Genomic DNA, 15,208 nt, shown 5'->3' on the forward strand with positions numbered 1-15,208 from the left:
GGTCCCCCCTCCCCACATCGGGGATCCCCCCTCCCCACATTTGGGGTCCCCCCTCCCCACATCGGGGATCCCCCCCTCCCCACATTTGGGGTTCCCCCTCCCCACATTTGGGGTTCCCCCCTCCCCACATTTGGGGGTCCCCCTCCCCACATTTGAGGGTCCCCCCTCCCCACATTTGGGGTCCCCCTCCCCACATTTGAGGGTCCCCCCTCCCCACATTTCGGGGTCCCCCCTCCCCACATTTGGGGTTCCCCCTCCCCACATTTGGGGTTCCCCCCTCCCCACATTTGGGGTCCCCCTCCCCACATTTGAGGGTCCCCCCCTCCCCCCCACATTTCGGGTCCCCCTCCCCACATTTGGGTCCCCCTCCCCACATTTAGGATCCCCCCTCCCCACATTTCGGGGTCCCCCTCCCCACATTTGGGTCCCCCCTGCCCGCATTCAGGGGTCCCCCCTCCCCACATTCGGGGTCCCCCCTCCCCACATTCGGCCCCTCCCCACCTTTGGGGTCCCCCTCCCCACCTTTGGGGTCCCCCTCCCCACATTTGAGGGTCCCCCCTGCCCACATTTGGGGTCCCCCTCCCCACATTTTCGGGGTCCCCCTCCCCACATTTGGGGGTCCCCCCTGCCCACATTTGGGGTCCCCCTCCCCCACATTTGGGGTCCCCCCCTCCCCACATTTCGGGGTCCCCCCTCCCCACATTCTGGGGATCCCCCTCCCCACATGTCCCCTCCCCACATTGGTCCCCCTCCCCACATTTGGGTCCCCCTCCCCACATTTGGGGTCCCCCCTCCCCCACATTTCGGGGTCCCCCCTGCCCACATTTCTGGGTCCCCCTCCCCACATTTGGGGTCCCCCTCCCCCACATTTGGGGTCCCCCCTCCCACATTCGCCCCTCCCACATTTTGGGGTCCCCCCTCCCCACATTTGGGATCCCCCTCCCCACATTTTGGGGTCCCCCCTCCCCACATTTGGGGTCCCCCCCCTTACCTGTGGGGCAGGGCCCGGCTCAGGGCCCCCCACCAGCCCCAGGGAGGGGTCCAGCCCGGCGGCCTCGCAGACCCCGACGGCGCCCCCCAAAAACAGCCAGGCCATGGGGCCCGCGGGGTGGGTCTGGGGGAACCCCAAAACTCAGATTTGCACCCCAAAAATGGGATTGGGAACCCCAAAAAACCCCAAAATCCACCCCGGAAACCCCCAAATCCACCCTAAAATCGCCAGAATCCACCCCGAAAATCACCCCCAAAAACAGCCAGGCCAGGGGGCCCGCGGGTGGGTCTGGGGAAACCCTAAAAATCAGATTTGCACCCCAAAAATGGGATTGGGAACCCCAAAAAACCCCAAAATCCACCCCAGAAAACCCCAAATCCACCCAAAACCACCAAAATTTACCCCAAAAACCCCAAAATCCACCCCAAAAATCACGAAAATCCCCCCAAAAACAGCCAGGCCAGGGGTGCTGCAGGGTGGGGCTGGGGGAACCCTAAAAATCAGATTTGCACCCCAAAAATGGGATTGGGAACCCCAAAAAACCCCAAAATCCACCCCAGAAACCCCCAAATCCACCCCAAAAATCACCCCCAAAATCCATCAAAAATCACCAAAATCACCCCAAAAACAGCCAGGCCAGGGGGCCCGCGGGGTGGGTCTGGGGGAACCCCAAAACTCAGATTTGCACCCCAAAACCCCAAAAACAGCCAGGCCAGGGGGCCCGCGGGTGGGTCTGGGGAACCCCAAAACTCAGATTTGCACCCCAAAAATGAGATTGGGAACCCCAAAAAACCCCAAAATCCACCCCAGAAACCCCCAAATCCACCCTAAAATCGCCAGAATCCACCCCGAAAATCACCCCCAAAAACAGCCAGGCCAGGGGCCCGCGGGGTGGGTCTGGGGAAACCCTAAAAATCAGATTTGCACCCCAAAAATGGGATTGGGAACCCCAAAAAAACCCAAAATCCACCCTGGGAACCCCAAAATCCCCCCAAAACCAGCCATGTCCCGGCTCCTGCAGGGTGGCTCTGGGGGACCCCAAAAATGAGATTGGAACCCCAAAAATGGCTTTGGGACCGCAAAAAATGAGCTCAGCACCCCAAAAAACCCCAAAATCGACCCCGGGACCCCCAAAAATCAGTTTGGGACCCCAAAATCCAAACCTGAGACCCAAATTTTGGGGTTTCCTTTCCCATTTTTGGGGTTCCCCTCCCCCTCCCCAAATTCGGGATCCCGTCCCCATTTTTGGGCTCTTTCACCCCAATTTTGGCTTTTCCTCCCCATTTTTGTGCCCCCCTCCCCATTTTTGGGGTCCCCTTTTCATTTTTGGGGTCCCCTCCCCAATTGGGGGTCCCGTACCCTGAATCTCCGCATTCTCCTCTGTGCCGAGCTCAGGATCCCCCTCCCCATTTTTGGGGTCCCCCCCTCCCCATTTTTGGGCTCTTTCACCCCAAATTTGGGGCTCCCACTCCCCAATTGGGTTCCCCCCTCCCCATTTTTGGCCTCCCCTTACCCCAAATTTCGCCTCCCCCTCCCCATTTTTGGGCTCTTTCACCCCGAATTTTGCCTCTTTCACCCCAATTTCAGGTTCCCCCTCCCATTTTTGTGCCCCCCTCCCCATTTTTGGGGTCCCCTTTTCATTTTCGGGGGTCCCGTACCCCAAATCTGCGCATCCTCCTCGGGGCCGAGCTCAGGATCCCCCTGCCAGGTGCTGCAGCGGCCCCGGGCCCGGGGGGGGCCCCCCTGAGACCCCCAGGGACCCCCCGAAAGCGCCGAGCACGGCGGCCTCGGCCATCTGGGAATGGAGAGAGAGACCCAAAACCCCCGGAATTCACCCCAAAATTCACCCCAAAATTCACCCCAAAATCCACTGGGGAACCCCGAAAGCGCCGAGCACGGGGCTCGGCCATCTGGGAATGGAGAGAGAGACCCAAACCCCCGGAATTCACCCCAAAATCCACTGGGGAACCCAAAAGTGCCAAGCATGGCGGCCTCGGCCATCTGGAAACGCAGAAATCCCCAAAATTCACCCCAAAATCCACTGGGGAACCCGAAAGCGCCAAACACGGCGGCCTCGGCCATCTGGGAATGGAGAGAGAGACCCAAATTCACCCCAAAATCCCTAAAATTCACCCCAAAATCCACTGGGGAACCCAAAAGCACCGCCCACGGCAGCCTCGGCCATCTGGGAATGGAGAGAGACCCAAAATCCCTGGAATTCACCCCAAAATCCACTGGGGAACCCCAAAAGTGCCGAGCACGGTGGCCTCGGCCATCTGGGAATGGAGAGAGAGACCAAAACCCCCGAAATTCACCCCAAAATCCACTGGGGAACCCCGAAATCCGCAGGGGAACCCCAAAAGCGCCGAGCACAGCGGCGTCGGCCATCTGGGAATGGAGAGAGGAACCCAAATCCCCGAAATTCACCCCAAAATCCACTGGGGAACCCCAAAATCCACTGGGGAACCCCAAAAGTGCCGACCACGGTGGCCTCAGCCATCTGGGGAGAGAGAGACCCAAAATCCTGAAATTCACCCCAAAATCCACTGGGGAACCCCAAAATCCACTGGGGAACCCCAAAAGCGCCGAGCACGGCGGCCTCGGCCATCTGGAAACGCAGAAATCCCCAAAATTCACCCCAAAATCCCCAAAATTCACCCCAAAATCCACTGGGGAACCCCAAAATCTGCGGAGGAAACCCCAAAACCCAACCCTGAAACCCAAACCCAAAATCCAGTCCCAAAATCCACTGGGGAACCCCAAATCTGGGGGGAAACCCCGAAATCCAGACCCGAAATCCAAACCCAAAATCCATTGAGGAACCCCAAAATCTGCCACAAAAAACCTCCCAAAATCCATTGAGGAGCCCCAAATCTGGGAGGGAAACCCCAAAATCCAGACCCAAAATCCAACCCCAAACCCAGTGAATTTTGGTGGATTTGGATTGGATTTGGTGGATTTGGATTTTGGGTTCCCCAAAATCCATCACAAAATCCATGGGGGAACCCCAAACCCACCCCGGGACCCCCCAAATTCCACCTGAGACCTCCCAAATCCACCCCCAAATCCACGAGACCCCCCAAATTCCCCCCCAAAATCCACCAGGACCCCCCAAACCCACCCCCAATCCATCGGGGAGCCCCAAATTCACCCAGGACCCCCCAAAATCCACCCGGGACCCCCAAATCCATCGGGACCCCCAAATTCCACCCCAAAATCCACCTGAGACCCCCCCCAAATCCACCCCAAGCCCACCCGAGACCCCTCAAATCCGCCCCAAATGTGTTGGGGACCCCCCCAAATCCACCTGAGACCCCCAAATTCGCCCCAAATCCACCCAGGACCCCCCAAACCAACCCCAAAATCCACCTGGGCCCCCGAAATCCATCGGGACCCCCAAATTCCCCCCAAAATCCAGTGGGGAGCCCCAAAATCCACCCCCCAAATGCATCGGGACCCCAAATTCCACCCCAAAATCCACTGAGACCCCCCCAAATTCCACCCCAATCCATCGGGGACCCCCCAAGTTCCACCCGGGACCCCCCAAACCAACCCCAAAATTCCATCGGGACCCCCCAAATCCATCGGGACCGCCCCCAAAATCCCCTCCCCCCCCTTTAGGGCCGCTCCGCCCTCCCCCACCCCGCTCCATCCCCCGGGGGGTTCGATCCGCCCCTCCCCCCCCCTTCCCGACATCCCCCGCGAGGGTCGATTGGGGGGGGGGGGAGGGAGGGACCGACCCCCCCCAGCCCCTCCCCCACCCCCCCTTCCCCTCCCCCCCCTCACCTTGGAGCTTCCGCCGGATCAAACCATCGCCAACCCCCGCGGGGGGCCGGGACACCCCGAGGTGTCCTCGATGGGATTGGGGGGAGGGGTCACCCCGAATTTGGGGGGGGGTCCGGGAGTCCGGGGGGTCCCCCGAGGCCGAGGATGCTGCGGAGGAGGAGGCGGAGCGGCCCCGCCCCCTTTAGCCCCTCCCCTCCCTCTGCTCCTCCCCTCCCTGACAGTGGCGGGGCCGGTGAGGGTGAACCCCCCCCCGAAATTAATGGACATCCAAAAATTAATGGAATATCCCAAAATTAGTGGGAATCACTCACCCCCAAATTAATGGAACATTCCTAAATTAATGGGAACCCCCCAAAAAATTAATGGAACATCCCACATTATAGGAACACCCCCCCCCCAAGAACTAATGGGACACCCCCCTAAAATTAATGGAATATGCCAAAAATTAATGGGAACCCCAAAAATTAATGGAACACCCCAAAATTCATGGAAACTACACAAAATTAATGGAATCACCCCAAAATTAATGGGAAGCTCCCAAATTTATGGGACACCCCCCAAAAGTGAGGGGAGCCCCAAATGGTTCGGCCCAAATTTGGGGGGAGTGGACCTGGGGGGACATTGGGGGGACATTGGGAACAATGGGGGGACATTGAGGGGACATTGGGGGACATTTGGGACATTGGGGACAATGGGGGGACATTGGGGGGACATTGGGGGGACATTTGGGACATTGGGGACAATGGGGGGACATTGGGGGGACATTGGGGGGACACTGGGGACATTTGGGGGGGACATCGAGGGGGAACTCGGGACATTTGGGACATTTGGGGGGACGTTGGGGGCATTTGGGGACACTGGAGGGGACATTGGGAGGGACATTTAGGGGACACTGGGGCACATTTGGGAGACTGAGGGGACATTGGGGGGACATTTGGGGGCATTGAGGGGACATTGAGGGGACACTGGGGGGGACATTTGGGGGGGACATTGAGGGAACACTGGGGGTGACGTCATCGGGGTGTCCCCAAAGCGGGGGTCCCGTCCCGCCGCCGGTGTCACCTCCCGCCCCCCCCATCCCCAGCACCGGGGCTGTGACAATGACACCGGTACCGGGGTTGGGAGAGGGCGGGGGGGACGGGGGGGGGATGGACCCCCAAACACCCCCAGAGCCCCCCCGAATTGGGACCCCAAAGCCCCCCCAAACCCCCCCAAAATTGGGACCCCACAACCCCCAAATCCAGACCCAAACTCCCCAAATCGGGAGCCCAAAACCCACCAAAGCCCCCCAAATATCCCCAAATTGGGGCCCCAAAACCCCCCTAACTGGGACCTCAAAGCCCCCCAAATTTGGGACCCCAAATCCCCCCAAAATTGGGACCCCAAATCCCCCCAAAGTGGGACTCTCCAAACCCCCCTAACCCCAAATCAGGACCCAAACACCCCAAATTAGGACCCAAACCCCCCCAAATCCAGACCCCAAACTCCCCCAAATCGGGAGCCCAAACCCCCAAAGCCCCCCAAACATCCCCAAATTGGGACCCCAAAACCCCCCAAACTGGGACCCCAAAACCCCCCAAACTGGGACTCTCCAAACCCCCCAAATTAGGACCCCAAACACCCCAAATCAGGACCCAAACACCCCCAAATCCAGACCCCAAACTCCCCGCAAATCAGGACCCCAAAACCCCCCAAAGCCCCCCAAACATCCCCAAATTGGGACCCCAAAACCCCAAAATTGGGACCCCAAAGACCCCAAACATCCTCAAATTGGGAGCCCAAAACCCCAAAATTGGGACCCCAAAATTGGAACCCCCAAATCGGGACCCCAATTCAGACCCCAAACACCCCAAATTGGGACCACAAACCCCCCCAAAACACCCCCAAATCAGGACCCCAAATTCCCCCCAAAAGCCCCCCAAAACACCCCCAAATCAGGACCCCAAAACCTCCCCCAAAAGCCCCCCAAAATATCCCCAAATTGGGATCCCAAACCCCTCTCAAAGCCCCTAAATCAGGACCCAAAATCCCCCCAAACTGGGACCCCCAAATCGCTCTAAACCCCCCCAAAATGGGGACCCCCAAACTCCCTCAAATCCGCCCCAAATCGGGACCCCAAAACTCCCTAAATTAAGACCCCAAGTCCCCCAAATTGGGACCCCAAAACTTCCCCAAATCAAGACCCCAAGCCCCCCAAATTGAGAACCCCAAACTCCCTCACTCCCCCCCAAATCCGGACTCCAAAACTCCCCAAATTGGGACCCCCAAATCGCCCTAAACCCCCCCAAAATGGGGACCCCAAACTCCCTCAATGCCCCCCAAATCCGGACCCCCAAAACTCCCCAAATTGGGACCCCCAAATCGCTCTAAATTCCCCCAAAATGGGGACCCCCAAACTCCCTCAATCCTCCCCAAACTGGGACCCCCAAAACCCCCAAACCGAGGACCCCAAAACCCCCCAAACTGGGACCCCCAAATCGCTTTAAACCCCCCCAAATCGGGACCCCAAAACCCCCAAAGTGGAACCCCAAACCCCCCAAATCAAGACCCCAAACCCCCCCAAACTGGGACCCCCAAATTGCTCTAAATTCCCCCAAAATGGGGACCCAAACTCCCTCAATCCCCCCCAAATCTCAAGACCCCAAAAACCCCAAATCAAGACCCCAAAACCCCCCCAAAAACCCCAAATCGGGACCCCAAACCCCCCAAAAACCCCCCAAATTTGAGACCCCAAACCCCCCAAAAACCCCAAGCCCCCAAAACCCTGAACCCCCCCCGAACCCAGACCAGGGGGGATGTTGAAACCCCAATTTTTTTGGGGTGAGAATTCTCTTTTTTTGGGGTTTCTCATTTTTCGGGGGTTCCCGATTTTGGGGTCCCCTCTCACCTGCTCCCACGGGCGCTGCTCCCCGCCCCTCCCCCACCCCGGCTGTTTTTAAGGCCCCTCCCCCCCCCCCCATTTCCTGCCCCCCCCCCCAAACAACAGGAAGGGTGGAGGGGGAGGGGCGAGGTTCCCACGGGACCCCCCCACCCATGGGGGGAGGGAGGGGCGTCCGGTTCTCACCAGTATAAACCATTATAAACCAGTATAAACAATTAAATACCGCTATAAACCAATAGAAGCAATTATAAACCAGTACAAGCCATTATAAACCATTATAAACCAGTACAACCCATTATAAACCAGTATAAACCATTATAAACCATTGTAAGCCAGTATAAACCAATATAAACCATTACTAACCAGTATAAACCAGTATAAACCATTATAAACCATTGTAAGCCAGTATAAACCAATATAAACTAGTATAAACCATTACTAACCAGTATAAACAATTACAAACCAGTATAAATCATTATAAACCAGCATAAACCAAAATAAACCAGTATAAACCAGTATAAGCAATTATAAACCAGTATAAACCAGTATAAACCAGTATAAACCAGTATAAGCCATTACAAGCCATTACAAGCCATTACAAGCCATTACAAGCCATTATAAACCATCATAAACCAGTATAAACCAGTATAAACCAGTATAAACCAGTATAAACCAGTATATATTGTTATAAACTAGTACAAATTAGTATGAACCAGTATAAACCATTATAATCCAGTATGAACCAGAATAACCCAGTATAAACCATTATAAACCAGTATAACTAAATGTAACCTGGTTCAAACCAGTACAGCCCAGTCGAAACCAGTACAGCCCACAATAAAACAACACATCCAGAAAAACCCACAGCATAGCAGTATAAACCAGGATAAACCAGTATAAACCAGAATAACCCAGTATAAACAATTATAAACCATTATAAACCAGTACAACTAAATATAACCCAGTATAACCTGGTTCAAACCAGTACAGCCCAGTACAACCCACTATAAAACAGCACATCCAGAATAACCCACAGCAAACCAGTATAAACCAGTATAAACCACTCCAGCTTCCAGTATTACCCAATTGTTGTGGGAAAAACCGACAGATACCCCAAAAAAAAACCAAATTCCCCCAAAAACCTCCTCAGGTAAGGCCTCACCTGCAAGGGCTGCTCCAGGTGGGACCGCTCACGTTTCCCGCACTTTTGTCCCCTCACGCTTTCCAAACTTTTCTTCCCTCACGTTTATCACTCTTTTCTCTCATTTTTCTTGCCTTTTCCCCTCACGTTTCCCATAATTTTCCCCTCAGAATTCCCACCCATTTCCCCCTCACATTTCCCACCCTTCTTACCTCACGTTTTCCCTTATTTTTCTTGCCTTTTTTCCCTCACATTCCCCATCATTTTCCCCTCACATTTCCCATAATTTCTCCCTCACGCTTCCCGCCCTTTTCTCCCCTCACGTTTCCCACCCTTTCCCCTCATTTTTCTGGCCTTTTTTTTCCCCTCACATTTCCCATAATTTTCCCCTCACAATTTCCGCCATTTTCCCCCCTCACATTTCCTGCCCATTTTCCTCATTCCTCACGCTTTTTACCTCACATTCCCCACCCTTTTCGCACATTTTTCTTGCCTTTTTCCCTCACGTTCCCCATCATTTTCCCCTCACATTTCCCACCTATTTTCCCTCATTTCCACCCTTTTCCCCTCATTTTTCTTGCCTTTCCCCCTCACATTTCCCATAATTTTCCCCTCAGAATGCCCACCCTTTTCTTCCCTCACACTTCCCTCCCTTTTCCCCCCTCACATTTCCCACCTATTTTCCCTCATTCCTCGCCCTTTTTACCTCACGTTCCCCATAATTTTCCCTCATTTTTCTTGCCTTTTCCCCCTCACATTTCCCATAATCCCCCCTTACACTTCCCGCCCTTTTTCCCCCTCAGGTTTCCCACTCTTTTCCACCCTCACGTTTCCCACCCTCAGGTTTCCCACTCTTTTCCACTCTCACGTTTCCCACCCATTTTCCCTCATTCCTCGCCCTTTTCCCTCATTTTTCTTGCCTTTCCCCCTCACATATCCCAAAATCCCCCTCACACTTCCCTCCCTTTTTCTCCCTCACATTTCCCACCCTTTTCCCCTCACGTTCCCCACCCTTTCCCTCTCACATTTCCCTCCCTTTTCCCCCCCCCTCACGTTTCCCGCCCTTTTCCGTAAACTCCCTCACGGAGCCGAAAGGACCCGAACACCGCTCCGAGGCTACGGCGGAGCCTGCCGAAGAGAACGCGGAAATTTCCGAAGGAATGCTGAGATTCACGAACACTGGCGGAGATTTCCGAGTATCGGCGGAGAACTCCGAGCGCAGGACGGAGATTCCCGAAGCAGGGCGGAAATTACCGGAGGAGGGCGGAGCTTAGCGAGGCGCCGCAGCTCTCCTCGCTCTTTCCGTTTCCGGCGGCCGCGGGGAGCGGAGGTGCGGCGTGAGGGCTCCGCTTTGCGGCGGCCTCTGGGGGTTCGCGGTACCGGGAGAGGGGTCCCCGACCCCGGGGAAGGGTTCCTAAGGGCGGGAGGAAGGGGATGGAGCGGGGATGGGGCTGGAAGCCGCGGTGCCGGTGTGGCGGCGGGCGCTGAGGCCTCTCCCCGGTTCCCCACAGGCGCCATGTCGGCCCATTTGCAGTGGATGGTGGTGCGGAACTGCTCCAGTTTCCTGCTGAAGAGGAACAACCAGACCTACAGCACCGTCAGTGCGGGGAGGGGGCACCCCCAAACCGGGAAGGGAGCGGGGAACGGGGTGGGGATGCCCAAAAATCCAATAAACCCCATTAAGGGGAATATTCAGATATTTAGTATTCCTCCAAACCCTCATGGGAGCCCCTCAAATCCTCTCAGCCCACCCCAAACCTTTGGGATTCCATTCCTGTTTCTCCCCCGAGCCTCCTGAGCACCTCCCGAATTTTTGGGGTGCGCTGTAAATTGTGGGGGATATCCTCAAACCCTCCCAAATCCTCTTTGAACATCCCCAAATCTTATTTCAGCCTCCCCAAACCTCCTTTAAATCCCCCCAAATCACCTTTAAACCCTCCCATGTCTTCCTTGAACCCCCCAAGCCTCCTTTTAACCACCCCCAAATCCCTTTTGAACCCCCCAAATCTCATTTGAATCTCCCCAATCTCCTTTAAACCCCCCCAAATCTCCTTTGGACCCCATAAATCACCTTTGAATCCCCACAAATTTTACTTTAAACCCCCCCAAGGCCCCTTTGAACCCCCTCAAAACCCCCCAAATCTTATTTTAATCTCCCCAATCTCCTTTGAACCTCCTCAAAATCCCCTTTTAAAACCCCCAAATCTCCTTTGACCCCCCCCAATTCCTTCTGAAGCCCCTAAGTCCCTTTTGAACGCCCTCAAATCCCCTTTGAACCCCCCAAAATCTCCTTTGAACCCCCCAAATTCCCTCTGAACCCTCTAAATCTCCTTTGAACCCCCCAAATCACCTTTTAACTGGCCCAAATCCCCTTTGAACCCCTCAAATCTTCTTTGAACCCCCCCAAAATCCCCTCAAAACCCCCCAAACCCCCCTTGAACCCCCCAATTCTCTTCTAAACCCCCCCAAATCCACTTTGGACCCCCAAAATCCCCTTTGAACTCCCCCAAATTCCTTCGGAACTCCTCAAATCTTCTTTGAACCCCTCAAATCCTTTCTGAACCCCCCAAAATCCTCTAAAAATCCCCCAAACCCCCCTTGAAACACCCCCAAATCCCTTCTGAACCTCCACAAATCCCCTTTGGATCCCCCAAAATCCCATTTAAATCCCCTCAAATCCCCACAAAACCTCTGAACCCCCCCCAAACACCTCCTGACGGCTTCGAAAACCCCCCAAAATTTTCACTGCACCCCAAAATTTTGAGTGCACCCCAAAATCTCCCCTCAGGAGCCCAACAACCTCAAGGCCCGGAATTCCTTCCGTTACAGTGGGCTGATCCACCCCAAACCCCTCTGAACCCCCAAAATCCACTTTAAACACCCCCAAATCCCTTTTAAACCCTCTCAAATCCCCTTTAAACCCCCACAAATCCTCTCTGAACACCCCAAAATTTTATATTGGAGTCCCCCCAAATTCCCCTTGAACCCCCCAAAATCCCTTTTAAACCCCCCCAAATCTTATTTAAGTCCCCCCCAAATCCCCTTTAAACACCCCTAAATCCCTTTTAAACCCCCTCAAATCCCCTTTAAACCCCCACAAATCCTCTCTGAGCACCCCAAAACTTTATTTCAACCTCCCTAAATACCCCAAAGTTTTCAGTGCACCCCAAAATCTCCCCTCAGGAGCCCAACAACCTCAAGGCCCGGAATTCCTTCCGTTACAATGGATTGATTCACCCGAACCCCCCAAATCCACTTTAAACACCCCAAAATCCCTTCAAAAACCCCAAAACTCCCCCAAAATTTTCAGTGCACCCCAAAATTTTCCCCCCAGGAGCCCAACAACCTCAAGGCCCGGAATTCCTTCCGTTACAACGGGCTGATCCACCGCAAAACCGTGGGCGTGGAGCCGGCGCCGGATGGGAAAGGCATCGTGGTGGTGCTCAAAAAACGCTCAGGTTTTTATCATTTACATTTATTTTTAATGAGATTTCAGTGACTTTTTAGAAGAAAAAAAATTGTGATTTTTTGGGGAGATTTTTGGTGCGTGTTTTGGCAGTTTATTCTGGATTTTTTGGGGTTTTTTTCGGAATTTTTTGGGAATTTTATGGAATATTTTCTCAATTTTTAGTGAATGTTTTTAGGATTTTTTGCAGGGGTTTTTATGAATTTTTAGTGGTTTTTAATTTTTTAATATCAAATTTTTGGTGATTTTTTTGGAGGATTTTAAATGAGTTTTTAAGGAAATTGTTTCTGATTTTTTCGGGAATTCTTTTGGGATTTTTTGGAGTATTTTCTGAAGTTTAGTGAATTTTCTAGGAATTTTTGTGTAAAATGATAGAGAATTTTTAGTGATTTTTATCAGTTTTTAGTGATTTTCAATGGGTTTTTATAATAAAATATATGGTGATTTTTGGAGAATTTAATTGAATTTTTAGTGATTTTTGGTAAAATTTTTCTGATTTTTGGGGGAATTTCTTTTAATTTTCAGTGAAATTTTTAAGAGTTTTCAATGAATTTTTGGGACTTTTTAGTGAATTTTTTGTGATTTCTTGGTGAATTTTTGTGAATTTTTAGTGGTTTTTGGTGAAATTTTTGTGGTTTTGGGGATTTTTGTAGCCATTTTTGGTGAATTTTTTATGACATTTTTATTATTTTTTGGTGGGACTTTTGTGCATTTTTTGAGAATAATTTGGGAAAGTTTTGAGCATTTTCGTGACTTTTTGATGGTTGTTTAGTAAAATTTTGTGAATTTTTAGTATTTTTTGGTGAATTTTTGGTGCTTTTTTGTGAATTTTTTGTGGTTTTTTTATGAGTTATTGGGAAATTTTTGGAGCGTTTTTAGTGAATTTTTGGGGGCTGTTTAGTGAAATTTTGGTGAATTTTTAATGTTTTCTGGTGATTTTTTGGTGAGTTTTTGTGAATTTTTTGGGAAATGTGGGAATTTTTTTTGGAGCATTTTTAGTGAATTTTTTGGGACTGTTGCGAAATTTTGGTGAATTTTTTGTGAATAATTTCAGACGCTTTTGGAGCTTTTTTACTGAATTTTTGGGTGCTGTTTACTGAAATTTTGGTGAATTTTTTGGGAAATTTTTGGAGCATTTTCAGTGAATTTTTTGGGACCGTTCAGTGAAATTTTGGTGATTTTTTTGGGGGATTTTTTTAGTGATTTTTGGGCTAAACTTTTGTGAATTTTTTCGGGAATTTTGGGAGCATTTTTAGGTGCTGTTGACTGAAATTTTGTGCCTTTTGAACCAATTTTTGTTATTTTTACCGCAGGCCAGCGCAAGCCGGCCTCGTCGTACGTGCGGGTGCGGATCCGGCGCGACGCCCGCGGCTCCCTCAGGAGCCTGAGGCACCTGATCAGCAAAAACAGATACAGGAGGGACCTGCGCATGGTGAGGGGTCCCCCGAACCTGGGGAGGGGTCCCCAAAATCCGGGGGGTCCCCAAAGCCACAAACAGCCCCAAAAATGTGGGGGAGTTGTGAAATTTGGGCTGTGAAAGCGATGGGGGAGTGGAAACTTTTATGGGAGGAAGATGCAGAAATTTGGGGGTTACCCCAAAATTTGTGGGTGTGATAACAAAGGAGGGGACCCCAAAATCCGGGGAGGGGTCCCCAAAATCCGGGGGGGTCCCCAAAGCCACAAACAGCCCCAAAAATGTGGGGGGAGTTGTGAAATTTGGGCTGTGAAAGCAATGGGGGAGTGGGAAAATTTATAGGAGAAAGATGCAAAAAAATTTAAGGGTTACCCCAAAATTGTTTGGACCCCAAAATTTGTGGGTTTAATAACAGAGGCGGGGACCCCAAGATTCGCAAGCTGACAAAAAAAGGGATCCCCAAAATTGGGGTGGGTTCTAAACCCCCAAATATTGAGGAAATTTAAAAATATCTTGGACTGGCTTAAAACACTTCTGATGGATTTGGGAGTCCCCAAAACTGGGAGTGGACCCCAAATTTACACTGGGATTTCTGAGGGATAATTTAGGCCGTGCTCCCCCATAATTTCCAGGATTATTTTTTATATTTGGGTGTTAACTTTTTAATTTTGTCCCCTCCAGGCTGCTCTGCGCCGGGCCAGCGCCATCCTGCGCAGCCAGAAGCCGGTGGTGGTGAGGAAGAAGAGGGTGAGGGCGGCCAAGGCCCCTTAAACTTCATCAGAAATAAAATGTTTGAACAACCTCCAGAATCTGTGCTTGATTTTGGGGAAGGGAACTTGAGGAATTTAGGGGGATATTGATGCAATTTTTCCCCTTTTTTTCCCATTTTTCCACTCACATTTCTCCCATTTCTTCCCTAACCTTCCTCGCCATTTCCCCTCGTGTTTCCCCCCTTTTCTCCTCTCACATTTTCCTTTATTCTCCTCACGTTTCTCACCCTTTTGCCACTCACATTTCCCCCCTTTTCCCCTTCATGTTTCCCCCTCACACTTCCCCTTTTTCCCTCACATTTCCTTTTTCTCCCTTCATATTTCTCAGCTTTTTCTCCCCTCACATTTCCCCTTTCCCCATCACGCTCCCACCCTTTTCCCCCTCACATTTTCTCCTTTTCCCCTCACATTTCCTGTCCTTTCCCCGCCTCACATTTCTGCCATTTTCCCCCTTCACATTTCCTGCTCTTTTCCCCTCACGTTTCCCTTTTTTCCCCTCACATTTTCACCCCTTTCCTCCCCTCCCATTTCCCCCTCATGTTTCCCACTCTTTCCCCCTCACGTTTCCCACCATTTTCTCACGTTTCTCCCATTTTCCCCTCACATTTCCCGACCTTTCCTCCCCTCACATTTCCCTTTTCCCCCTCACATTTCCCTCATTTTTCCCCTTACATTTCCCCCCTCATGTTTCCCCCCTTTCCTCCCCTCACATTTTCCATTCTTTCCCCCTCACGTTTCCACCCCTTTCCTCCCCTCACT

The 15,208-nt window shown here is 52.2% G+C and overlaps 2 protein-coding genes across 2 annotated transcripts in view; one reads left to right on the forward strand and one right to left on the reverse strand.

Moving 5' to 3' along the window:
* The window catches only part of LOC131570359 (carnitine O-palmitoyltransferase 1, brain isoform-like), a 30,247-nt gene extending 19,930 nt beyond the window's left edge, over window positions 1-10,317 (reverse strand). Inside the window, exons 1-4 of the mRNA XM_058822710.1 lie at window positions 9,978-10,317; window positions 4,778-4,924; window positions 2,650-2,786; window positions 992-1,114 (exon numbers count right to left, since the gene is read on the reverse strand). Coding sequence (XP_058678693.1) covers window positions 992-1,114; window positions 2,650-2,786; window positions 4,778-4,924; window positions 9,978-10,317 — 747 coding nt within the window. The remainder of the gene's footprint in view (window positions 1-991; window positions 1,115-2,649; window positions 2,787-4,777; window positions 4,925-9,977) is intronic.
* On the forward strand, window positions 10,102-14,488 carry RPL28 (ribosomal protein L28). Its single transcript, XM_058822756.1, has 5 exons — window positions 10,102-10,129; window positions 10,311-10,396; window positions 12,134-12,257; window positions 13,579-13,697; window positions 14,361-14,488. The coding sequence occupies exons 2-5, from the start codon at window positions 10,316-10,318 to the stop codon at window positions 14,448-14,450; spliced, it is 414 nt and encodes a 137-aa protein (XP_058678739.1). The 5' UTR covers window positions 10,102-10,129; window positions 10,311-10,315; the 3' UTR covers window positions 14,451-14,488.
* The last annotated feature ends 720 nt before the right edge of the window (window positions 14,489-15,208 follow it).

Source organism: Ammospiza caudacuta, chromosome 34 (assembly GCF_027887145.1).
Source record: "Ammospiza caudacuta isolate bAmmCau1 chromosome 34, bAmmCau1.pri, whole genome shotgun sequence".
NCBI classification, from domain to species: domain Eukaryota; kingdom Metazoa; phylum Chordata; class Aves; order Passeriformes; family Passerellidae; genus Ammospiza; species Ammospiza caudacuta.